Below are 27,332 nucleotides of genomic sequence, written 5' to 3' on the forward strand. Positions count from 1 at the left end.
GGTGCAATTTTTCGTTGCTGGGCCTATCTCGTGACATCACTTCAGGGCTCACTCTCCTCCACCATGCGATAACTCGCCATTCCTGATGTCATCCAAACTTTTCACAGCAAATAAATAAAGTAAAAGACATAAAAAAGAAAAAGGAGAAACAAAAAAAAGTGGACGGAGCAATGAGCCATCAGCTCAGAAGCCCCAATGCCCATGAGGAAAGTAAATATATTTTCCTCCTTGTGAACAGTCTATTATACCGTAGCCACGCTGACAATGATAGAAAGTACATACAGTCATATAGAGACACACAGCACAGAAACAGACCCTTCAGTCCAACTGGTCCATGCCAACCAGGTAACCTAAATAAATCTGGTCCCATCTGTCACATATCCCTCCAACCTCTTCCTATTCATATACCCATCTGCATGCCTTTTAAATGTTGTAATTGCACTTGCCTCCATCACTTCCTCTGGCAGCTCATTTCATATGTGCACTACCCTCTGCATGAAAACGTTGCCCCTTAGGTCCATTTTGAATTTTTCCCCTCTCACCTTAAACCTACGCCCTTAAATTTTGGACTCTCCTGTCTCAGAGAAAACAGCTTGTCTATTTACCCTATCCATACCCCCGTGATTTTATAAACCTCTATAATGCCACCCCTCAACCACCGATGCTCCAGGGAAAATAGCCCAAGTCTATTCACCGTCTCCCTACAGTTCAAATTCTCTAACCCTGGCAACATTCTTCTAAATCTTTTCTGAACCCTTTCAAGTTTCACAACATCCTTTCTATAACAGAGAGACCAGAATTGCAAGCAGTATTCCAACAGTGGCCCAACCAATGTCCTGTATAGCTACAACATGACCTCCCAACTCCTAACTTCAATGCACTGACTGATAAAGACAACAAACCTTTTAATTTATGTTTCTGATTTACAGCGTCTGCAGTTCTTTTGGTTAAAAGAATACTCCAACCGTGGAAGAAGTCAGAGTCTCAAAAGAAAACATTGCCTTCACTAATCCATTTATGTGCGACACCACTTTCAAGGAACTATGAACCTGCACTCCAAGATCTCTGTTCAGCAGCACTTCCCAGGACCTTACCATTAAGTATATAAGTCCTGCCCTGATTTGCCTTTCCAAAGCGCAGCACCTCGCATTTATCTAAATTTAACTCTATCTGCCACTCTTCTGATCAAGATCCCGTTCTACATCGAGGTAATTCTTCATCGAATGAACTTATTGGTAGTAATAACATATGAATGGACCTGAATTGCTGAAATGACTGCCTCTTATAAAAATAAATACTTATTACATCATTTGACCAATCTAAAAATTCTCTAACAAAATAATGCAGCCTGACTGCTAATTTGCCATGTTTCAATAAATAAACTCAACTGATTTCTGCACTGCTTGGAGTGAATTTTTACATAACTGGAAAGAAATGAGCTGTAGCAGTGTCTACTTAGACAGCAAGTTAACAACATTAACAACTTTCATTCAAATGATGCCTTTAACAGAGAAAAATCTCAAAGAGCTAAGGTGTCTGAGGAAAAGTCTGATCAAAGAAGTATGATTTAAGGAGTGTCGTAAAGGAGGACAGAGAACGAGACAGTGCAAAGCGTTCAGGAACGCAATTTGGACGTTGAGGTCATAAGCAGCTAAAAGAGTACACACAAACAGAAATAGCTGGGAAAACCTCAACAGGTCTAGCAGCATTTTTGTACAGAAATCAGAGTTAACATTTTGGTTCAAGTTCTGAGGAAGGGTCACTCAACCCAAAACATTAACTATGATTTCTCTCCATAGATGCGGCCAGATCTGTGAAGCTTTTCAAGCAATTTCTGCTTATTCTTCTGATTTGTAGCATCTGCAGTTCTTTTGGCTAAAAGAATACTCCAACTGTGGAAGAAGTCAAGGTCACAAAACCAAGGACATGGATCGAAGTGGAGCTCCAGGGATGGAGAACAGATGAGAGGTTAAGGGGTAGTAGGAACTGCAGATGCCGGAGAATCTGAGATAACAAGGTGTAGAGCTGGATGAACACAGCAGGCCAGCAGCATCACAGGAGCAGGAAAACGTGACATTTCAGGTCTAGACCCTTCTTCTGAAAATGGTTCAGATATGCGATGTTAAGATGCGTTGTGAGGTCATTAACAGATTTAAAGAACAGCTACATGTATTAGGGATTGCCTCTGCATGCACAGTCACCTCATTCACAAAGCACCCTAAAAAGAGTCTTGTGAGACCGCCAAATTAATTTGCTCCAAAATCACTTAAATTACCAAATTTTTGAGAAAATTAATTTAGCTTCCGCCTTGAAAATGATACATCCATCTCCAACTGCTTGTTTCTTGTTAGTTACCCAATCTGTATTGGAGTAAACCAAGGACAGATTATGCAGCTGAAGCGGACTTAGAAAGAATTAGCAGCACTGTGGAGAGGACGAATTGAGGCCCACATTCTGTGTTTATCATGCACCTAAGGACAGAATTGTGATTTTTGAGAAGGATCCAGACTCTTACGCTACCTGATTATTCCTCTTGGACTGCCTGGCAGATGCTGCTGCTGAACTCTTATGTTTGTAAGCTTTACTCCTCTTGTCTCAGGCTAGTTATCATTACTGTATCACTTGTTTACATTATTGTTATAAAACTTCTTCTAAACTGTCTAAATTTTGCCTGACATGAACCCTTTGAAATGTAAGGAGATTGTGGGTCAATCTTGGCCATAGAGGATGTTTGTTTTTACTGTGGTGAAATCAGAACATGCTGTCCCTTTTGCATTCCTTCCAGTTGCAGCAAATGTGCTTTTTCTCCTTAATTCTCCTCTACTTCCCTCTTACGCTCAACATAGGTTTTTCCAGAAGTTAGTGGTTGGGTTCTAAAATAAGGATATATGTGAGAGAAAGAAGACACTACCAGAAACACTGAGAACTTTTTTTACTGTGCAACGCAGAGACCCCTTGAGTGATCTAGGCAACAAAGTATCTTCTTCAGCAGACTTACGGCTTCATTACTCCTGTTGAAGGCCCTCTGACCTGCGATGATGGAACAGTATCAGAGCCATGTATTGAAGGAATGATCTCTTGCCTCTGAGTAGCCATTCTGTTATTTGTCTTGCAGGCCTGAATTTCATCAGTAGGTGCAGACTGCAAAGGAGAAATGCATCATTGGTGCTTACAGGATGGCGGTAGGGAGCTAAAAAGCAGGACTACCAGGGCAGCAATCTCAGGATTACCACCTGTGCCATGGGTTAGTGAGGCTAGGAACATGTGGCTATCAAGCTGGTGTAGGAGGAAGGACTTTAGATATATGGATCAGTGGCATGTCTTCTGGGGAAGGTGGGAACTGTACAAGAGGGATGGGTTGCACCTGAACTGGAGGAGCACCAATATACTGGATGGGAGGTTTGCTAGAGCTCTTCGGGAGTGTTTAAATTAGTGTGGCGAGAGAGTTGGGAGCTGGAACAACTGGCCAGCAAGTGTAAGGACTGGGTACAAAAAAAACTAGGGTGGTGGTGGCGGAGCCTTTGGCCTTGATCTGAGTCCTCATTGTCTAGAGGTTTCGTACCAGAGGACTGGAGGATTGCAAATGTTGTGCCCTCATTCAAGAAGGGCAGTGGGGATGACCCAGGTAATTATAGACCTGTGAGCCTTACGTCTGCTGTAAGAAAAATTTTAGAAAGGATTACAAGAGATAGGATTTATAATAATCTAGCAAGCAACAATTTGATTGGAGATAGTCAGCATGGATTCGTCAAAGGTAGGTCGTGTCTCACAAACCTCACTGAGTTTTTTGAGAAGGTGACCAAGCATGTGGATGAGGGAAGGGCAGTTGACGTGGTGTACATGGATTTCAGGAAAGCCTTTAATAAGGTTCCACAAGGTAGGCTATGGGAGAAAATACAGAGGCACAGGATTGAGGGAGATTTAGCAGTTTGGGTTAGAAACTGGCTTTCTGTAAGAAGGCAACGAGTGGTGTTTGATGGAAAATATTCAGCCTGGAGTCCGGTTACCAGTGGTGTGCCTCAAGGATCTGTTTTGGGACCACTGTTGTTTGTCATTTTTATAAATGACTTGGATGCAGGCATAAGTGGATGGGTTAGTAAGTTTGGAGATGACACTAAAGTCAGTGGGGTGGTGGGCAGTGTGGAAGAATGTTGCAGGTTGCAGGAAGACTTGGATAAATTGCAGAATTGGGCCGAAAGGTGGCAAATGGAGTTTAATACTGATAAATGTGAGGTGATTCCCTTTGGGAAGAATAATAGGAAGGCAGAATCGGGTCAATGGAAAGATTCTTGGTAGTGTGGATGTGCAGAGGGATCTTGCTGTCCATGTACATAGATCCCTGAAAGTTGCCACCCAGGTTGATAGTGCTGTTAAGTAGGCTTACGGTGTGTTAGGTTTTATTGGTAGAGGGACTGAGTTCCGGAGCCGTGATGTCATGCTGCAACTGTACAAAACACTAATGTGGCCTCATTTGGAATATTGTGTGCAGTTCCGGTTGCCCCATTACAGGAAGGATGTGGAAGCATTGGAAAAGGTGCAGAGGAGATTTACCAGGATGTTGCCTGGTCTGGAGTGAAGGCCCTATGAAAAAAGGCTGAGGGACTTGGGTCTGTTCTCATTGGAGAGAAGGAGGCTGAGGAGATTTAATAGAGACATACAAGATGATCAGAGGATTAGATAGGGTGGACAGTGAGAGTCTTTTTCCGAGGATGATGACTTCAACTTGTACAAGGGGGCATAGCTACAAATTGAGGGGTGATAGATTTAAGACTGATGTCAGAGGCAGGTTCTTTACTCAGAGAGTGGTAAGGGCGTGGAACGCCCTGCCTACCAATGTAGTTAACTCAGCCACATTAGGGGCATTTAAACAGTCCTTGGACAAGCATATAGATAATGCTGGGATAGTGTAGGGGGAAGGGCTTAGATTAGTCCACAGGTCGGCGCAACATCGATGGCCGAAGGGCCTGTTCTGCGCTGTACGTTTCCATGTTCTATTCACAAATATGAATAACAACCATGATGATGTGATTAATGGAGCCCTCAGGAAGTCCACTACCCAAGTGAATTCACATGCCTTCTCATGATCCTCGTCTTCTTTCTTCTGGGAAATAAAAAAAGAAAGGAAAAATAACACCCCTTCTCTTGCAGGTTGCCTCTGTCATCTACTGGATAATTCGATGGATACCAAGCTGTGAGACGTTACTGATCCAAAGGAATTATTGTGCAAAAGGAAACAGAAACAGTAATCTTCACTGGGACTAAGAGGATCATTCTCAGCCTAGTTTGGGGTTCCATGTTATTGTAAAGGCAATGATTCTTTGTCACCACACTCTTAGTCAAGCCTATTTACACAGTGATCCTTGCTCATTCCAATGCTGACACAAGGAAACACACAAAATAGGAGAAAGAGTAGGCCATTTTCCCCTTCAAGCTAACTCCACCATTCAATATGATCATCCAACTCAGTACTTTGTTCTCACTCTCCCCTCATATCTTTGATCCCTTTAGCCCCAAGAACTATATCTAACTCATTCTTGAAAATATTCAATGTTTTGCCCTCAACTACTGTCTCTGATAGAGAATTCCACAGGTTCACCACTTTCTCGATGAAAAAATTTCTCCTCATCCCAGTCTTAAATGGTCTACTTCACAATCAAAGAACAAAGAACCGGACACTACGGGAAAAGGTCCTTTGACGCTCCAAGACTGCGCCTGACACGCGATGCCTTTCTAAACTAAAAATCTTTTGCCTCTACATGGCCCATATCCCTCTATTTCCTCCTTATTCACATACCGGTCAAGATGACTCTTAAACGTTGTTGTATCTGCCTTCACTGCCACCCTGGCAGTGCAATTTTACCACCCTGCGTAAAAAACAAACTTGCTTCACACAACTCCTTTAAACTTATTCCCTATTATGTGACATTTCTATCTTGGGGGAAAAATCACTCCAATTATCCATTATATCTATGCCTCTCATAATTTGTAAACTTCTATTAGGTCACTTCTCATCCTTCAATGTTCAAGTGAAAACAAATCAATTTTGTCTGATCTCAGTCATTACAGCACAGAAATGGACCCTTTAGTCCAACTCATCCATGCTGACCAGATATCCTAAATAAATGTAGTCCTATTTGCCACATATCCCTCTAAACCCTTCCTATTCATATACCCATCCAGATGCCTTGTGAATGTTGTAAATGTATCAGCCTCAAACACTTCTTCTGGCAGCTCATTCCATACAAACACCAACCTTTGCATGGAAAAGCTGTCCCTTAGGTCCCTTTTAAATATTTCCCCTTTCACCATAAGTCTCTGCCCTCTAGTTTTGTTGCACCCCCACCACACCACCTGGGAAATATCTTGCCTATTCACCCTATCCATGCCCGTCGCGATTTTATAAACCTCTGTAAGGTCATCCCTCAGCCTCCGATGCTTCAGGTAAAATAGCCCCAGCCTATTCAGCCTCTCCTTATAGCTCAAACCCTCCAAGAGTGGCAACATCCTTTTAACTTTTTTTTGGAACCATTTCAAGCTTCACAACATCCTTCCCACAACAGGAAAACCAGAATTGCACACCGCAGTCCAAAAGTGGCCCAACCAATGTCCTGTACAGCTGCATCATGACTTCCCAACTCCTGTACTCAATGCACTGTCCAACAAAGGCAAGCATACAAATGCCTTCTTCACCATCCTGTTTACCTGGGTCTCCACTTTTAAGGAACTATGAACCTGCACTCCAAGGTCTCTTTTTCAGCAACACTTCCCAGGATCTTATCATTAAGTATATATGCCCTGTCCTGATTTGCCTTTCCAAAATGCAGTACCTCACATTTATCTAAATTAAATCCATCAGCCACACCTTAGCCCATCTGATCAAGATCCCACTATAGTCTGAGGCTGTCTACTATACCACCAATTTGGGTGTCATCTGCAAACTTATTAACCATACCTCCTATGTTCACATCCAAATTATCCAAGTCTCCCATAAAGAACCTTGCCAACGCCTTAAACTGAAGTCCAGACAGATCACGTCCACTGCTCTGCCCTCATCAATCCTTTGTTACTTCTTCAGAAAACTCAAATCAAATTAGAGACATGATTTCTCATGTACAAAGCCATGTTAGTTATCCCTAATCAGTCCCTGCCTTTCCAAATACATGTACAACTTGTCCCTCAGGATCCCCTCCAACAAACCACCTGGTCTATGGTTCCCTGGATTTTCCTTTCCTCTTTCTTAAATAATTTTCCAGTCATCCCTTTATATGGAAATCACCCCCAATCAACATTTGAAAGTTCTTGTCTAATACTTTTAAAATTGGCCTTCCTCCAAATTAGAACTTCACCTTCTATATCTGATCTATCCTTTGCCATCACTATTTTAAAACTAATGCTATTATGGTCACTGACACCTCAGTCACCTGCCCTGCTTTATTTCCCCAGAGCAGCTCATGTCTTACACCTTCTCCAGTAAGTGCATCCACATAGTGAGTCAGAAAATGTTCTTGTACATACTTAAATTCCTCTCCATCTAACCTCTTAACACAATGGCAGTCCTAGTCTCTGTCTGAAAAGTTAAAATCCACTGCCATAACCACAATTATTTTTACAGATATCTGGGATACCCTTACAGATTTGTTTCTCTATTTCCTGCTGATTACTGGGGGCTCTATAGCACAATCCTTCCTTATTTCTAAGTTCCATCCAAAGAACATCACTGGATGTATTCTTAGGAATATCCTCCTAAATTCAGCCATTATGTTACCCTTAATCAAAAATGCCACTTCCCCTCCTCTCTTGCCGTCTTTTCTATCCTTCCTATAGCATCTATACTGTGGGACATTCAACTGCCAATCCTGTCCATCCCTGAGCCACATCTCTGTAATGCTATGATATCCCAGCCCCATGTTCCCAACCATAATCTGAGTTCATCTGCTTCTTGCATTGAAATAAATGTAGTTTAATTTATCAGTTTAATCTCATTCTCTTTCTCTTTTTCATGTCTTTTTCATGACTAATGGACTTACTCCTTTCCCAATTGCACCAGTTTCAGACTGATCTCTTTCCTCATTATCCCCCAGAGTTTCCTGATGCATCCCTCGTTACATTGGGGTCAGTCTTGGTGCCAGAAACCTGGCTGTCAGTGCTATATTCCTCTAGCAGTCCATCATCCCTTCCATTTTCCAAAATAGCATACTAGTTTGAGATGGGGACAGCTACACGAGACTCCTGCACTGCTGCCTTCATCTCTTAGGGTTACCTCCAGGAAAGCTTCGACCTGACTGCATCTGAAGTTCTTCTAATTTCCTGCAACTCCTTACAGCTAATAACTTCCAAACCAGGCAATATCCTGGTAAATTGTTTCTGTGCCCTCTCCAAAGCCTCCACATACTTCTGATTGTGTAGTGACCAGAACTTACACAATATTTCAAACATGGCCTAACTAAAGTTCTATAAAATTGCCATATCCTCTAACTGTGGCCAGCGGTCTATACTCTCCAATCATCGGATCATCCTTCCTGCACTTAATCAATCTCGTGCTGCTAGAATCAGAGGTTTCTCTGAGATCCAACCCCATTCTTCCAAACTCCAATGAAAATAGTCCTAACCAATCCAGTCTCTCTTCATACATCAGCCCTGCCATCCCAGGAATCAGCTTGGTAAACCTGCCTTGAATGCTCTGCATAGCAAGAACATCCTTTCTAAACTGTATACAATATTCCTAGTGTGATTGCACCAAGGTCCGATTCAAATGCATCAAGACATCCCTGCTCCTGTTCTCGAATTCTCTTACTGTGAAGGCCAACACATCTGTTGATTTCTTCAGTGCCTGCTGCATCTGAATGATTACTTTCAGCAACTGGGTCTCATTGCACCTCCCCATTTCTCAATCTATCATCGTTCGATAGAATACCATTGAAGAATCATTATTCTTCCCCTCCTTGTCTTCTCCTCTACGACACTACAATGTAATTAGCCCTGCATTTCCGGTCTCGTACTTACTAAAGACTCACAATGCAGTAATTCACACTACTTCTGCCCAGCCTGGTCAGAACACCAGCAAGTCAAAAATACCTAAGGTGAAAACTTTTGGGTGGTACTTTACACAGTCTCAGAACAGGGTCCATTGTTCTTGTTCATTTCAGTAAAAAAGTTTGTCAGCATTCACAGGTCAATGCTTGTATCTGTGTGCTTTATTAGTTTGTTGACAGCTGCGACATGGTCTTGCACAATCGCATCTTTTCATCATTTGATGCTGTGCAGCACTTCTGACAATAATATTTTTATGTACAAATGATATTATTATACTATTAGAAATACTAGACATTCAATTCCAGAGTTTTCTGTAGCACTTTAGCAGCAATCCCTTCTTGTATAAGATACATATCCTACTCAAGAGGCCACACTGTTGCTGTAACTGAAGCAGGAAAATTACTATTCAATTATCTTCTGAAATGCTAAATGTATTACTGGGGGGCAAGTATTTATAAAGTACTGATAAATTACAAGGATATGTTTAGTGTTCTTTGGTGGAATCCTGGATGCTATTCAATTTCTCACCGCAACGAAATAAAAATACAGAATTACAGTGCTATAAACTCTTGACTATTTCTTGCCCAAGTGCTTAGGACTTCAGAGAATTCCTACAGTGTGGAAGCAGACCATTTGGCCCAACAAGTCCACACCAACGTTCTGAAGAGTATCCCAACCAGACCCACACCTCTACTCTATCAATGTAAACCCTACATTTACCACAGCTAATCCATACAACCTGCACATCCTTTGACACTATGTGCAATTTAGCACGGCCAATCCACATAACCTGCACATCTCTGGACTGCATGGAGGAAACTGGAACACCCAGAGGAAACCATGCAGACGTAGGAAGAATGTGCAAATTCCAGACAGACAGTCGCCTGGGGATGGAATTGAATCCTGATGCTGTGAGGCAGCAGTGCGAACCACAGCCACTGTACTGTCCCATTTGTTAATATGTTAAATCTGTAAATAGACTGATCAGGAGTGACTGTAAATGGGAAAGCATTGCAACATCAAACAGCAGAAATTAACTGTGACCATTTCAACTGCAATATCTTCATATTTATTCAAATTAATTGACAACAAATGTCTTTAACATCAATTATCACAGCACTGAGCCCATTGCGTCTGGACTGACTTTCTGAATGAGCATTTCACTTTATGCCTTTATCCAGCTTTATCCCCATACCCCGCACATTCTTCTGTCAAATCACAGTCCAACTCTCTTTCAAATGTATAGACTGAACCAAGCTCTACAACATATTCAGGCAGTTCAAATTTCACATTCTAGATTTTACAGGTTGAATAACAGATAGTTTAGTATAAATTGTATTTGTAAGAACACAGAACAGCATTACATCTAAAAAAACACATTTCTGCCAGGTGGCACATCACATATTCCAGTAACGTAATCACATCGTCCATGTTTCAAAGATACTGCAATTTTAGTTTGTACCAAGACTAAAATGTTTTAAAGCATCATACAAGAGCTACTTTGAAATGCAATTACTAGTGTTATGTGCATAGGTAATGGATGCATGGTCTTCCAGCCACCTCTCAAAATGCAACAAAATTGGTGATTATCAAACTGTTTTGTGAAGGTAAAAATAGACTGCTGATCAATATTGGAGGAAACTGATCATTTTAACTATCCGAAGAAGCAAATGTAAATTTGTAATTACATTACTCAGGTAAACATTAGAACATTTATAAAGAATAGGTGTGCTATATACAACAATGAAATAGTCTGAAATAGCAAAATATACACCGTGTTCATAAAATTCCTACAGTGTGGAAGCAGGCCATTTGGCCTATCGAGTCCGCACCAACCCTCCAAACAGCATCCCATCCCTACCCTATCCCTGCATTTCTCACTCTAGACACTCTGGGCAATTTAGCACAACCAATCCACCTAACCTGCACATCTTTGGACTGTTGGGGGGAATCCACAGCACCCAGAAGGAACCCATGCAGACACAGGGAGAATGTGTAAACTCCACACAGCCAGTTGCCAGAGGCTGAAATCGAGCCCAGTTAGCAGCAGTGCTAACCACTGAGCCACATGCCATTCCTTGTTGCTGGGGAATGTCCAAACATTTTTTTTGAATTACCAATAGTACTCTGCACCAGAATAAATAAAGAAAAGGAATGCAATAAAGCTGTAAAATGCATTATGAGAAGTCATCCACCAAAATGCTGATATGATACTGTATGATATCACAAATGACCTGCAATAGCTCAGTTGAGGTGCCAGCTAAAACAGCAAATACATAATTACCATTTATATTTTGAAACTAAATTTCTCAACGTACTCTTACTTTCTTAATCAAATCCACACACAAATAAAACATTACTAGATTTAATTTGGTTGCAAAATCACTACATATCATTGTTTACAAGGACAATGTGGATGAATATCCCAGAAAACATAACTGTAATAAATTACTGCTTAACTGGCTAAGCCCATTGGTCATACTATAAATTGATGAAAACTTAACAATATCCATCTTTTAAGAAATTGGTTATTGTGTCATTTGCGGCATATGTCAAAAGATTTTTTTAAAATAATTATGATTTAAAAATTGCAATACAATGCAATGTAATTTAATGGCTATCCATCAAGTGACCAAGACAAATTATACATTTGAAAGTTGGACATCATCATTGGCATTCACAAATTATTATCGGGATTTTCAACAATCCATGCTTGAAAATAGTAGGCAATCTAACGTGCTTACACTATAACACATTGCTGGTGCATAACTTCACTCGTTATTGGGCTAATGTGATCTAAACAATTTATTAACATTGCAATAAAATTAGTCCACATAATTTTATTCTACTGAAAGGATACTATGAATGCACTACATTATAAAACATGGCACAAACATTAATTACCCAGCCACTTCCACTGCCTTGATTTTTAGCAAATAGCAGAGATGATCCTTGCAAGACTGTCCAAGACGATGTCCAATTTTTCCTACAAGTAAATGTGTTAAAAGAAAAGTGCACATATTTAAACAGAATGCTTTAAAACTTTGCATATTCAATGCACATATTTTATGCATTTCAATTTACATAAACAAATCAATAATTAGAGATAGTAGCATGAAATATAGTGAATAATCATTGTATTCATCTTCAAATAGTTCCATTTTGAAAGTAAAACTATTCCATTTGATTATATAATTAATTATTGCACCTGCAAATACATGATCAGTGTTTTTGCATTCATGTTCCAGAAACTGTCACCACTGTTTTAATGATCAATTAAATCTCAGAACAACTTCTGAACTTACTATTGAATTGAAGACAACAATGCACTTCTACCAAACAAAGTGCGCCAAATACAATAACCATGTGAATTCTCAAGCTCTCAGGGGTTACATTTCAATCTCTGTCTCACCATTGACCCATCTCTTGGTGATTGCCCCAACATCAGCAACCACAGAAACACAAGATAACGGCTCTACTCAGGTTACTGTTTTAGCTTTTGTCACACTCTTGTTCGTTGCTTAACAACCTGTTATCCCTTGAACAGTACTCACATCACCATCCTCTTTTCCTTCTTTGGGCTTTGTTAAACCCAGAGTTCACACCTTTATCTGACTGGATTAACATCCCACAGGTGATTTTCTGCTCAGAGAAAATAAATACGGTATTTTCTGACAATAAAACTGGCCAAACACCAAGATATCTCGTCTCTCAGATAGAATAAATTGAACTATAGAGGCCTTCACAATGATGTCTCTACAATTTGTGTAGTGAACAGAAATAAATGGCGAGACAGTTTCAGTAGTCAATGTTTGATGACCCTAAATCCAGCCATGCACCATACACCCTTTCCAAAAAACACCCTTCAACCACGTCCATAGTTCAACACCCTGCTTGTGTTGCTGCTCTATCTTAAACTGATATCCTGTACCCAACATGCTTTCAATCCATACCCAATTCTGAAATGAAGTCCATGGTTTTAGCACCCCTACAGATCAAGTGTAGCAGCACTGAAGATAGCCAGTATGCCAACTCTCTGAAAACAGTTCTGACCCCCAGTCTTGCCAGAGAGGCTATATATTTCCCCCCTTTCCGAGTTTGTCTAGATGATAACACAGCTTGCCTTTGCTTTTATTTTCAATTATTTTCTAATTTACTTTCTCTATTTTCTGATATTCTTGCCACTGTAAACAAACAGTTTCTTTTTTCCTTACTTCATTAAGTTTTCATGACTTTAAAAACCTTTTGATGCCATTCTAGTAGATCTAAGAAGCCCGTTTAAGGCAAGTGTTTATACAACCTCCTTGTTTCTGCACTTTATGGTCTAAATACGTACTAAAGAAAATTTGGCGGGTGGGTGTGGAAGGAAGAAGGCAAATTTCAGGCAGGAAATTCGCAAGTTTTGGTTTCCTTAGATGACTTGTTGGAAACAACTGCTACATGTCTTTAAAATCTTTTCCAGCAGATTTCCTCCCCTCCAAACCTTATAGCCAGGTAACTAGGAAAAATCATGAGCTTTGAAAGAGGTAAGTTTGTTGGATCTAGAGTAAACATTGTTGCAAGTGCACTTATCTTGTGGATTCAGCCCTCATATCTCCTCTATATAACAGATTTTCCCAGGCTCCAGGAAACAATTTCCAAAACAAAACTCCAGTAAAAAGGAAAAGCCCACAGCTTACTTAAAAACTTCTACTGACAAACTTGCTTCTTAAGTGTGGTTTAGTGACCTTTGACCTACCTCCAATAAAATTGCAAATGGACACAGTTGAAGGCGGTTTTGAAATATTAAATGGTTTTCTTTTAAACTTCCCACTCATCCTTTCGTCTTTCAAAGTCCTCGGTGCCTTTGTTCACAAAGGCAAGGATCCAATACTTATTTTAAACACGGGTTTTGGTTCTTTCATACATATTAAAATATGAAACAGGTGAAATTGCCTTAAGGTATACATTTTCAATATTACCCCACTTAGAAAGCGAGAAACGTATCATCAATTACGAACATTAGAACTAAAAATTTGTTAGGTCAGGTAAACTGGGGACATTTTATTCTCTGTTTATGACCAGTTTTTTTTCCATTTAAGATGTGTTTACCGTTAAACCAACATCATTCGATCAGCAAATACTAAACTAGTTGGATTGTCAGAAAAGTCACCAATGTCTTATCTACCCACCTGACTTTCTTGCCATTCTCTGTGATCTTTGTTACATAAAGTAATCCATATTTTTCTGAAACCTGCAAACACAGTGGGCAAAAAGGAAGAAAAATTGGTCTTGCATTGCAAATCAACAATGGTTAAATGATTTCCATATAAGTCAATTCATGGCCCTTCATTAGGTCATACTATTCATTTCCACAGCTGATATTTGGATTCACTTTAACAGGCATTTTTTAAAAAAATCTAATCTTTGAACAGGTTATGACACAAATTTGCATCTAGCACACCAGGAGCTGGGATTTGAACCTCAGCCTTCTGGCCGAGATAAAAACCAAAAGAACTGCAGATGCTGTAAAGCACGAACAAAAACAAAGTTGCTGGAAAACCTCAGCAGGTCTGGCAGCATCTATGAAGGGAAAACAAAAGAGTTAATGTTTTGGGTCCAGAACTGAGGAAGGATCACCAGACCTGAAACATTAACTCTGTTTTTTCCTTCACAGATGCTGCCAGACCTGCTGAGCTTTTCCAGCAACTTTGTTTTTGTTCCTTCTGGCCTACAGGTAGGTGCACTACCACTACAGCTCCTAATGAGAAATCCTTTCTGACTGTTACTGCATGTATACTTACAACTGGTGATGACTGTAAATATTTTGGTGAAGAGGGTGGCTCGTTGTTATCCTGGATTAACTTTGGACTAGTTTGAGGTTCCTAAAAATACATAAATTATGTTGTGACAATGTAACTGGCTCAAAGAAACACCATGCAAGATTAGGATTTTTATTTTACATAATAACATCTTATTAAGTATGGATGCACAAAACAAACTGTCTATATGCATCTCTAGAACCACCGAAGGGAGGCTTTTCTTAACTGTCCTCCAAAATGACCAGGCAAGCTGCTCACTTGTATCAAACTACTGTGAAGAACTATTTTAAATATACAATCTTGCACATCATCGATTCCGGCAGTGCACATGGCAAAAGCACAATCAGCCTAACTGACATTACAAAATCCTGTTCACTGACATTTGGAGGCTTGTGCAAGAATTGGGAGACATTGAAAGAATTATTCATGTTATTCAAGCTATGCTTGCTATTCAAATAGCAGCCAAACAGTCATGCCTTCAAAATTATATTTTTAAACTGTGCTGAATCCTTCTTAAGCTTTTTATGCACAGATGCCAGCAATTTGCAAATTATAATATTCAGAGCACACTCAATACAAACAGTTGCTGGTTGGCTACATTCAATTCTGCCCAACAATGAGAGAAAGGTCTACTGCATGGTTTTCAACAGGACAGTTCAGGGGTTGCTGCACAAGAGTTCAAAGGTTACAGCAGTGAGTGAGGATGAGATAAAACATGAGAAAACTAAGTGTTAGGAGCACAGAAGTGAGCAGTCTTGTTTGGAAGGTAGCTAAACTATAAAGCTTCTGTCTACAGAGTGTCCGGGGTCAAGGGATTTTAGATCCGAGGAAGACCTGAGAGGCTTGGAAGATGACTGTTTGTATTAATGTTTCATGCAGCTGAGTGAGCAGAGGTTGAAAAGCTCACAAACAATAGCCGTTTGATGCAACTGAACAAGATTGGAGCTTGGGACTAAAAACTGGCTCCATGAAGCTAGCTGTCCAAGAATAGCTGGAGGTATATACATGAGAGGTCTGGAGTGCAGTTTCTGGATATCAGGAGAGATTAGACCAAAGGAAAAATGGGAGCAGTCAGAGTGGCTCAAGAAGGAATAACAAGGTCAGATTGGAAATGCTAAAGAATTGTGATTCCCCCAGGGTATAATAAGAATTGCTGATCCACTAAATCTTCTTCATCTCAGGGAAATTGCTAAAATATCCATGGGATCTACGTTGATTACATATATTGTCTGATGGGCACTGTGGGGTATTTGATTTAAGTCAATTGTCCATGTTTACTATGTTAATTCTGGTGTTAGTTGTATCATAAATTGTTCATTATTGTATTACCATTCTGACATTGTATAGCAAAGCTTATTGTTGTTTGTTTAAATCCATGGAATTTTATGGCTTCATTTTTCCAAATGATACCCTAGATCTCACACTTTGTCAACTATTTTGAAAAAACACTGGTCCTGACCTAGGTGATGATATAATCTGGTCCAGGATTTTAGGGGTTTCTGGGTTCTTCAGGTTATACAGCACAGAAACAGACCCTTTGGTTCAACCAGCCCATGCCAATCATAATCCCAAATTAAACTAGTCCCACCTGCCTGCTCTTGGCCCACATCTCTCCGAATATTTCTTTGTTCTAACGGTACCCGCATCCACCACCACTTCCTCTGAAAGTTCATTCCACATACGAGCCATACTGTGTAAAAAAAAAATTGCCCCTCGTGTCTTTTATAAATCTTTTGCCTCGGAGCTTAAAAACATGCTCCCAGTCTTGAAATCCTCCACCCTAGGGAAAAGACACCTGTCATTTACCTTACCTATACACTTCATGATTTTGCAAACCTCTATAAAGGTCACCATTCAACCTTCTAAGTTCCAATGAAAGAGGTCCCAGTGTACCTAGCCTCTTCTTATAACCAAACACTCCTTGCAGAATTTAAAATCCACAGATGAACACCAGTTTCAGAACATATTTATATTAATAAAAACTGAAAGAACTGTGGATGCTGTAAATTAGGAACAAAAACAAAGTTGCTAGAAAAGCTTAGCAGGTCTGGCAGCATCTGTGAAGGAAAAAACGTTTTGGGTCTGGTGACTCTTCCTCAGAACTGTGGCTGGGAAAACGTCGGTTTATATGCAGAAAAAAGGTCGGGGGGGTGATGGTAGAGAGTAAACGATAGATAAAGCCGAAAGAGGGAGAAGAGCATTGGGACAGACAGAGTTGATAACGATCAGGCTGGGAGGGTGAATAGTTGTTAGTGGGGACTATTAGTGAGTTACAACTAGGGTGTGTAATGGCAGGCTATGTGGTAACAAGGTCTGGTGTATTGGGTAAGGGGCTGGGGCATAGGATAGTTTAGGCCCTAAAATTATTGAACTCGATAGCAAATCCAGAGAGCTGCAGGATCCCCAAGTGGAAAATGAGGTGTGGTTCTTCCAGCTTGTGAGCTTCAGTAGGACACTGCAGCAAGCTAGAGAAGGAGATGTTGGCCAAGGAACAGGGTGGTGTGTTAAACTGGCAGGCAGCAGGTAGTTCAGGGTCTTTTTTGCGAACAGAATGTAGATGTTCTGCAAAGTGGTCACCCAGACTACGTTTCATTACCCCGTGTACAGGAGACCACATTGTGAGCAGCGAATGCAGTAGACAGTAGACAAGGTATGTTTGGGCCATTGGACACTGGGGAGGGAGGGAGGAGATAAACAGGCAGGTGTTGCACCTTCACCGGTTACAGTGGAAAGCACTGTAGGGCTGTGGGGTAATGTCAGGGGTGAAGGAAGTGTGGACCAGGGTGTCCTGGAGGGAACAGTATCTGCGGAAGGCAGACAAGGGAGGAGAGGGGAATGTGTGTCTGGTGGTGGCTTGCTGGAGGTGACGGAAATGGCATTGATGATCTTCTGCATGTGGATGCTGGTGGAATGATAGGTAAGGACAGGGGGAATCCTATCACTGTTGTGGAAGGGAAAAGAAGGTGTGAGGGCAGAAGTGCAGGAAATGGGTCGGACGTGGTTGAGGGCCCTGTCAACAACAGAGCTGGGAAATCCTTGGTTGAGGAAGAAGGTGGGGTTTCGGAGGCCTACTTGTCGTGGTTCGCCTCATCTGAGCATATACTACAGAGACAAAGGAACTGAGAGAATGGGATGGAGTCTATACAGGAAGTGGGGCGTGAGGATGTATAGTCCAGGTAGCTGTGGGAGTCAGTGGGATCTTTAAGTGGATATCAGTGGCCAGTCTATCCCCACAAATGGAATCAGAAATGTTGAGGAAGGGAAGGGAGGAGTCAGAGATAGACCTGGTGGAAGTGAGGGCAGGGTGGAAACTGGAGGCAAAGCTGAAGAAGTTTTCCAATTCCAGATGAGAGGGGGAAGCAGTACCGATGATATCATCGGTGCATCAGAGAAAGAGTTGTGGGTGGGGGCCGGAACAAGACTGGAACAAGGAATGCTTTACAAACCTCATGAAGAAACAGGCATAATTAGGGCCCATGCGGGTCCCCAAGGCCACCTTCTTACCTGAAAAAATGAGAGGAGTTAAAAGAGAAGTCGTTGACAGTGACGGCAAGCTCAGCCAAGCGGAGGATGATGGTCGTGGGTGAGGATAGCTCAGGCCTTTGCTCCAGGAAGAAGCGGAGAGCCCTAAGGCCCTCCTGGTGGGGAATGGACATGTAAAGAGATTGTATGTCCACGGTAAAGAGCAGGCGGCTGGAACCGGCAAACTGGAACTTTTGAAACCAGCATAAGGCTTCAGAGGAATCATGGAAGTACATGGGCAGGGATTAGGTCAGGGGAGAGAAGACCGAGTCAAGGTAGGAAGAGATGAGTTCTATGGGGAGGGCAGGAGCATGTTGAAACAATGGGTTTGCCCTGACAGTCCTGTTTGTGGATTTTTGGAAGGAGGTAGAAGCAAGCTGTGTGGGGCTGGGGGTCTATCAGCTTGAAGCAGAGGGGCGGATATCACCAGATGAAATGAGATCAGTTACTGTAGTAGATACAATGGTTTGATGTGTCATGGTGGGGTTACAGTCCAGGGGAAGGTATCTGAGAGTTGCTGCTCAGTCTCTGCAAGGTAGAAGTTAGTGCACCAGACTACAACAGCACCACTCTAATAGGCAGGCTTAATAACAAAGTCAGAGTTAGACCTGAGTGCATGGAGTGCAGTCTGTTCGGAGGGAGATAGGTTGGATTTGGTGAGGGGGACAGAGAAATTGAGGTGACCAATAACACATTGACAGTACTCAATACTTCCTCAGTTCTGAGGAAGGGTCATGGGCCTGAAACGTTAACTCTGTTTTAACCTTCACAGATGCTGCCAGACCTGCTGAGCTTTTCCAGCAATTTTGTTTTTATTCTTGCTTATGTTAAGGTTGGTTAAGATTTTCCGAGAGAGTTTTACAATAAATACTGGAAATTAAAATGGCTTTATCAGCTACTACAAGTTCTTTAGAAAAGGAATATTTATCCCAGAGTATAAGGTTTGATAAATAACATTGTCAGGAGTTGAATCAGAAAGTAAGGCTTAAAGCAGTTAAGTGGAGATAATAGCACAGCATCTGGGTTTGGAAGAAGAGTCTCACCGAGATGTGACTCAGCTCAAGTTGGCTAGAATTCAGCTGCAGGTAAAGCAGTTTGAAATAGAAATGAACAGTTCCACCCTCAGGTGATTGTCTGTGTGCAGTCTGCACATTGTCCCAGTGTCTGTGACAGTTTCCTCCGGGTGCTCCGGTTTTGTCCCACAGTTCAAAGATGTGCAGGCTACGTGGATTAGCCATGCTAAGTTGCCCATAATATTCAGGGATGTGTAGACTGGGTGGGTTATAGGGGATGGGTCTGGGTTGGGATGTTCAGAGGGTCAGTGTGGACTTGCTGGGCCAAAGGGCCTGTACCCATACTGTAGGGATTCTTAAAAAAAATGATAAAGCTTGAACTTGAAAGAGAGAAGCATATACTTGAACTTAAACTTCAGACAGAAAAGATTCTACCAGGGGAAAGAGTTCAGGAAAGAGAGAAACTTCACAAGAGAGGAAGAAATCAGTAAACATGGATTGGCTTTGGAAAAGCTTAAATTACATGATTTAAAGAGAAGCTGGTCCAGCTAATAGTAACTATAGAACATAAAATAAGTGATGGTAGAAAACCATTATATTTTCATTGCCAAACGACAGGGCATATAAATGTAAATTGTTAGCAATGGACTGGAAAACAATTGAGAATAACAGGAACACTTGAGGAGTCTTCAGAAAATACTATACTGATAGAAGGAGTGGGGATTAAAACAGTGACAATGGTGCACTCAGCAAACAGTAGAATAGGGATGTGGCTCAGAATAGGAGGATGTGCTAGATAATTTGAAAAACATAAGGATAGATAAGTACTGTGGGCCAGATGGGATATACCCAAGGTTTCTATGGGAAGCGCGGGAAGAGATTGCTGCACCTGTGGTGATGATCTTAGCATCCCCACTGTCCACTGGAGTAGTGCCGGATGATTGGAGTGTGGCAAATGTTATTCCCTTGTTCAAGAAAGGGAATAGGGATAAATCTGGGAATTACAGACCGGTCAGTCTTTCTTCTGTGGTGGGCAAATTATTTGACAGGACTCTGAGAGACAGTATTTATGATTATTTGTAAAAGCAGAGTTTGATTAGAGATAGTCTGCATGGTTTTGAGGGGGGCAGGTCATGCTTCACAAGCCTTACTGAATTCTTTGAGGATGTGACAAAACACATTGATGAAGGTAGAGCTGTGGACGTGGTGCATATGGATTTTAGAAAGGCATTTGATAAGGTTCTCCATGGTAGGCTCATTCAGAAAGTAAGGAGGCATGGGATTCAGGGAAATTTGGCTGTCTGGATACAGAATTGGCTGTCCAATAGAAGACAGAGGGTGGTAGTAGATGGAAAATATTCAGCCTGGAGCTCCGTGACCAGTGGTGTTCCGCAGGGATCTCTTTTGGGACCTCTTCTCTTTGTGCTCTTCATAAATGACTTGGATAAGGAAGTAGAAGGGCGGGTTAGTACTTTTGCCGATTACACAAAGGTTGGTGGAGTTGTGGATAATGTGGAGAGCAGTTATAGGTTGCAACAGGACAGTGACAGAATGTAGAGCCGGGCAAAGAAGTAGCAGATGCAATTCAAGCCAGAAAAGTGTGAAATGATTTATTTTGTAAAGTCAAATTTGAATGCAGAATACAGGGTTAATGGCAGGATTCTTAGCAGTATGGAGGAACAGAGGGATCGTGGGGATCCTTCAAAGTTGCCACCCTAGTTGATAGGATTGTTAAAGGCGACGTACGGTGTGTTGGCTTTCATTGGCGGGGGGATTGGGTTTAAGAGCCATGAGGTTATGCTACAGCTCTATAAAACCCTGGTTAGACCACACTTGGAACATTGTCTTCAGTTCTGGTCACTTCATTATAGGAAGGATGTGGAATCTTTAGAGAGGGTGCAGAGGAAATTTACCAGGATACCGCCCGGACTGGAGGGCAAGTCTTATCAGGAGTGGTTGAGGGAGCTAGGGCTGTTTTCATGGAGCGAAGAAGAATGAGCAGTGACTTAAGAGGTGTACAAAATGATGAGAGGCATAGAGACAGTGGATAGTCAGAGGCTTTTTCCCCAGAACAGAAATGGTTATCACGAGGGGGCACAATTTTAAGGTGATTGGAGGAAGGAATGGAGGAGACGTCAGAGGTAGGTTCTTTATAAAGGTGGAGTGGTGGGTGAATGGAATGCACTGCTGCCAGTGGTGGTTGTAGAGTCAGATACATTAGGGACATTTAAATGACTCTTTGATAAGCACCCGGATGTTAGTAAAATGTACAGCATGCAAGGTAGATTGATCTTAGCTGGGTAATAGGTCGGCACAACATTGTGGGCTGAAGGGCCTGTACTGTGCTGTATTGTTTTACATTCTATGTAATAGAAAAGGGAAGACTTCCTTGGATACTGTCAAAGTGAGTCAGATAACTGGAAATTATATTGCTAAAAGATTAATGTTTGCTTATTTTTCCAACAAGACATGTGAGCAAATTTATATTTTATGATCTACCAGACAGATTGATCATAGCTAATACTTGAGTATCCTAGGTGGTTTATCGAAAGCGGAAGTTTGTGAGCTTTATGAAACTTTCCCTTTATATAAAGTTAATTTGTGAGCTGAAGTAGTAGCACAGAATTGTTACTTTGGGAGTTGTTCTTAGTTTACCAATTGAATAGGATGACTATAAATTAGGTAATGATTTGGCAAGTAGGAAATTCATGGCATGTTTGAGAATTGAAAGAGAGTCAGTTGAGGTGAGAAACAGATATTTTGTAGATCATTCCTCACTTGTGTGGTAGCTATAGACCAAATAAGTCTGTGAAGAATAAAGTGGAAAAGAGAATAGCCCAGGACCGAGAAAAGTTATTAACAAAAACATCTGAATGTCAAGGATCGTGCTTGGAACTAGGCTCTGTGAAAGACAAACTGATCAGAAGAAGGGTTCCAACCCAAAACATCAAACTTTCCTGCTCCTCTGATGCTGCTTGACCCGCTGCGTTCATCCAGCTTCACACCATGTTATCTCAGATTCTCCAGCACCGGCAGTTCCTACTAACTCTGATCAGTATATTGGACCAAACTTCATGAAAGAGGAGTTTGCAGATGAAAAGCACAAGGTGATAAGAACACTTGAATGTTGCTCATAGTAGGTAAAGTATTTGGACAAAGTTTCAAACATCTAAATGATAAACTTGTAGAATCAAATTCAGCCAAGACAGATCTTCAATAATAGCTTGAACTTCAAGTAACAGAGAAACTGGGCAAGAGTGTAAAAATAAATGAAAGTGAGACCGTAATGACCACAGGATATAGAAGCAGAAATAGGCCATTCAGCTCATCAAGTCTGCTCTGTCATTCAATTGTGGCATTCCTGCCTTTTCCCCATAACCTTACTAATCCAGAATCAACATGTATCTGACTTAAATGCACCCAGTGACTGGGTCTCCTCAGCCTTCTGTGACAATGAGTTTCACAGATTAACTGGCCTCTGGCTGAAGAAATTCATCTTGTCTCAGAGGGAAGAAAATTAAAGTGCACAGAAGTTGAGGCATATTATTTAGATAAACTCAAAAATGACACAAATAAAAAGAGTAAAGATCCCTAAGTGCAAGTTTATTAATCTGAAATGATAATCACTTCCTGCATAAGAGATTTTAAAGGAGGTTAAATGTGAAACTGGTTGCCAATGGAAATACCTGTTTTCCAACAGACATTCCTTTCTGGTTGCTATTAACAGAACAGAAGAGTAAAAAATAAATCTATATTTCCTGTATTCAAGATAAGAAACCTATTATTGCCATTGGCATCAGATAGCATGTTTAAAATGCATCCAAATAGTAAGATGGGAAAGCCAGCAGAGTATTAACTTGTAGTTACATCAGAAAGATGGAAACCACCCCCTCCAGAAAACTGTGTTGTATCTTCACTGCGTTTGATTAACCATGAGCAATTTATGAAAAAAATGCTATACTTGTTAATGTTTAAAAAGGACAGATGTATCTGTGATGGGTTATGTTAATATATGATGTTTAAACTAGCTAATTCTACTCGTTTAATGCACTTACATTTGATTTAGACAGACATTTATGGTACATGTATATATAGTACATGCAAATATATAAATGAAAAGTTTGTGAATAATATTTAATTAACTATTTGTTAGAAGTTTATGATAAGAACTTGATATATTTTAAATAACTTAGAAAATATATCAAGTTTCTTCTTCTTTCTTCCAAGGGAAATGGTATGATGAATCCTTTTTACAGACTTTGTGCACAGAAGCAGCAGTCTGTGAATTGTACCATTCAGCATGCACACAGTCCCCAGATTTGCTCAGTGGCTACACTGAATTTTTGCTCAGTAATAGAGAAGAGGCCTGTTGCAAGATTTTCAATAGGTCACTCAGGACAGTTCAGGGTCACTGAAGAGGAGATCAAAGATTACAGGCGGCAAAAGGATGTGTCAGTGTGAGAGACAGAAGATAACTCGGCGATAGGAGTGTGAAAGCTGTACTGCTGGAAAGGCAGCTAATTACAAAGATTCCGCGTAGTCATACAGCATGGAAAAAGACCCTTTGATCCAATGCTTCCACAGTGACCACACAACCCAAACTGACATAATCCCATTTGTCAGCATTTCGCATATATCCCTTCCTATTCACACACCCATGCAGATGCCTTTTAAATGTTGTAATTATACCCACCTCCACCACCTCATTCCATACATGCATCACGCTCTGCATGAAAAATATGCTCTTCAGGGCACTTTTAAATCTTTCTCCTCTTACCTTAAACATATGCCCTCTAGTTTTGAAGTCCACTGCCCTGAGAAAAATACCTTGGCTATTCACGATAAGCGTGACCCTCATGATTTTATAAACCTCTGTAAGGTCACTCCTCAGTTTCTAATGCACCAGGGAAAAGGACCTCGCCAATTCAGCCCCTCCCTATAGCTCAAAATTCCAATCCTGGGAACATCCTTCTAAATTTTTTCTGAACCTTTTCAAGTTTAACATCTTTACTATAGCAGGGAGACCAGAATTGAATGCAGTATTCTAAACGTGGCCTCATCAATGTCCTGTAAAGCGTCCTAACTCCTTCACTCATGTTCTGACCAATGAAGACAAGCATGCCAAGCGCCTTCCTCACCACCCTGTCTACCTGTGACTCAACTTTCAAGGAACGACGCGCCTACACCACTAAGTCTCTTTGTGTGGCAAACAGGGCCCTACCATTATGTGTATAAGTCCTGCTCCGGTTTGCCTTACAAACTGCAACACCTCACATTTATCTAAATTAAACTCCAACTGCCATTCCTTCATTAGAACTCTAAGAATCTTTTTTTTAAAAAAATGGTCACTAATCAGAGTGTAACACAAATTTGGCAGTATGGTCCAGAAACTGTAACACAGTTAATGTCATAATTCTTCATTGCCATCCCTGGATATCTGTTACTTAAGCATAAAGGCTCTGTCAGCAGTTGTACAATTATATACACTCAGATTGGAGTGGACCTAGCAGTGCTCAACATATTCCATGAGACTTCACGGATCCGGAGTCGAAGATCAAACATAAACAAGGATATCCCCTAATTACCAGCTATCAACCTTGGTTGATACATCAGTACTCCATAGTATGAAGCACCACTTGAAATAAGGTGCTAAGGGTAGCAAAGGCTCAGAATATAATTCAAGTGGGTATCTCCAATGCCCACCATCAATTACGGCTTGGTAGCAAAAGTAGTGGCTGAGCTAACCAAATCCCAAAGGTTGTCACAGCCAGACTGGACTAAAATCAGGTGATAAGAGAACCAAACCAGGTGAAGAATTTACTCTACTTCACTCTCACCAATATACTTATTGAAAGTCCATTTATCCATTGTGGTGTTGAGGGGGTCACCATTGCATTATCTTTGTGGAGATGAAGTCCGGTCTTTATAATTAAACCATTCTCTACTGCTGTGGGTAGAATGACCACCATGCTAACTGTCATATACTCAAAGCAGATCTACTAGTTCAAACCTAGGTATCCATGTAGGGCTGTGGGACATCAGCAGCGCTCCAGAATTTTATCTGATCACAACCTGTGGCTCAATCTTCCAGTGCACACCTTGCACTTTGTTAATATGAAGCCAAGGGAACATATTGATTCAATGTGGATAAAAGAAGGGTATGCCAGTATCAGTATTAGGAGGGTCTAGTCAATTTGTTGCAGTGCTTGGAATCTACCGAATAATGTAGAAAATTAGCAGATATATTCTAACCACAAAAAGGATGCATTCAACCCTTGTCAGTGCTTCACCAATACGTACTCAATCATCAGCAAAATGATCAGCACTGTCTTCAACATCATCTATTCACTGAATCAGCTGAATTTTGGGTATTTTGCAATCATCCAGGTCCACTCTGCTCAAACTTTGGTCCAAGGTGAACAAGAATTTCAGGTAAAATGAGAATAATTGTACTGGCTATCAAGGTAGCACTTGACTGAGGATGTGATCAAATAACTTAGCAAAATTGAAGTCAATGGTAACCAGGAAAATCTCTTTGCATGATGGAGTTACACCTAATATAAAGGCTACTGATTATGGTTACTGAAGACCAATTACTTCAACTCAAGAATATGCACGCAACAGATCCTCAGCACAGCAATTTTCTGATCAACCTGTTTGACGACATTATTTTAAAACTCCAGAGCAAGCCACAACATTTTTGTTCTAAATAACCTTGTTCAAAGATGTTATTACATACCTCTGGAACAGATGAGACTTGAACTCTAGTCTCCTGGATCAGAGGTAGGTATACCAGCACTGCACTACAAGAGCCCAAGACAGCATGCGGAAAAGGGATTGGAGATCCTCAAATTAACAGGCTGATACTCTGCCAACTGTGCTAACTTGGCTCCCAGCAAGTCAGGGCATTGTTCTAACCTTAATCATTTTCAGCGTTTCATCAACAATCAACCTCAGTAATGTCTACCATGGTAATATTGTCATCCCTTCCAGCATCTTAAACATTCATTCTCTGCATTACCAGGCACCAGTGCTGCCATGCACACTACTTACTGGATGCACCACAACAACTTACCAAGGTCTATTTGCCAGGACCAATCAAACTTACAATCATGACTACTGAATGAAAAGGGCAGCAAGTGCATTGGACAAATAATATTTCAGAGATTGGCTGCAGTTACCCGGTTTCTATTAGATCAGCTCTTCATTCCAGGTATTATTAGTTCAAATTTGGCAATCCGTCATGGTCAGATTCAAAACAAAGTCCTCAGAACATCAGGAGATAGCAAGAACTGCAGACACTGGAGTCAGAGTCAACACAGTGTGGAGTTGGAGTAAAACAGCAGGTCAGGTAGCATCAGAGGAGTACAAAAATTGAAGTTTTGGGGTAGGACCCTTCTGCAGAACTTCTGAAACCGAAACACCCAGAGAAGCTCACCTCGTAATCTCAAAGGAAGTGTGAAATATGGTGTTATTTACCGCTCACTGCACTCTCAATCTGTTATAAAAGAGTAGTTAAATGAAAGAAATCCCTGATACTCACTTCATAATCAACAAACAAATTTATCTAACTCTAACAGTATTAACAGAACTAACAAACCAAACAATTTCCCCCTTAATTACTAACTATTCCTAAACAGAACAAAATTCCAGTTGTATGCTGCATCAATAGATAAACGGGCCACTTATATAAATTTCATAGAATTCATAGAATCAGACCCATCAGCCCAACAAATCAACACCAACCCACAGAGCATCGCACACAGACCCATCCCCCGATAACCCACCTAATCAACACACCCCTGAACATTATGGGCAATTTAGCATAGACAACCCATTTAGCCCCTTTCTTTAAAAACTTTTTTGGTTCATAGGATGAGGGTGGCACTGCTATGCAGCATTTATTGTCCATCCCTAATTGCTCAGAGGGCAGTTAAGAGTCAACCACATTGTCGTGGGTCTG

The 27,332-nt window shown here is 41.0% G+C and overlaps 1 protein-coding gene across 7 annotated transcripts in view; it reads right to left on the minus strand.

Annotated features, from left to right (window-relative positions):
- arhgap12b (Rho GTPase activating protein 12b) overlaps positions 1–27,332 on the minus strand; it is a 238,944-nt gene that overhangs the window by 34,528 nt on the left and 177,084 nt on the right. For 5 of the 7 annotated variants that reach the window (XM_059639246.1, XM_059639243.1, XM_048555520.2 and 2 more), the window contains 3 exons: positions 14,817–14,897; positions 14,205–14,266; positions 11,938–12,019 (listed from right to left, as the gene is read on the minus strand). In XM_059639246.1, the coding sequence (XP_059495229.1) occupies positions 11,938–12,019; positions 14,205–14,266; positions 14,817–14,897 (225 nt within the window). The remainder of the gene's footprint in view (positions 1–11,937; positions 12,020–14,204; positions 14,267–14,816; positions 14,898–27,332) is intronic. The other 2 variants (XM_059639245.1, XM_059639239.1) reach the window with 1 other exon arrangement.

This window comes from Stegostoma tigrinum, chromosome 2 (assembly GCF_030684315.1).
Source record: "Stegostoma tigrinum isolate sSteTig4 chromosome 2, sSteTig4.hap1, whole genome shotgun sequence".
In the NCBI taxonomy this organism is placed as follows: domain Eukaryota; kingdom Metazoa; phylum Chordata; class Chondrichthyes; order Orectolobiformes; family Stegostomatidae; genus Stegostoma; species Stegostoma tigrinum.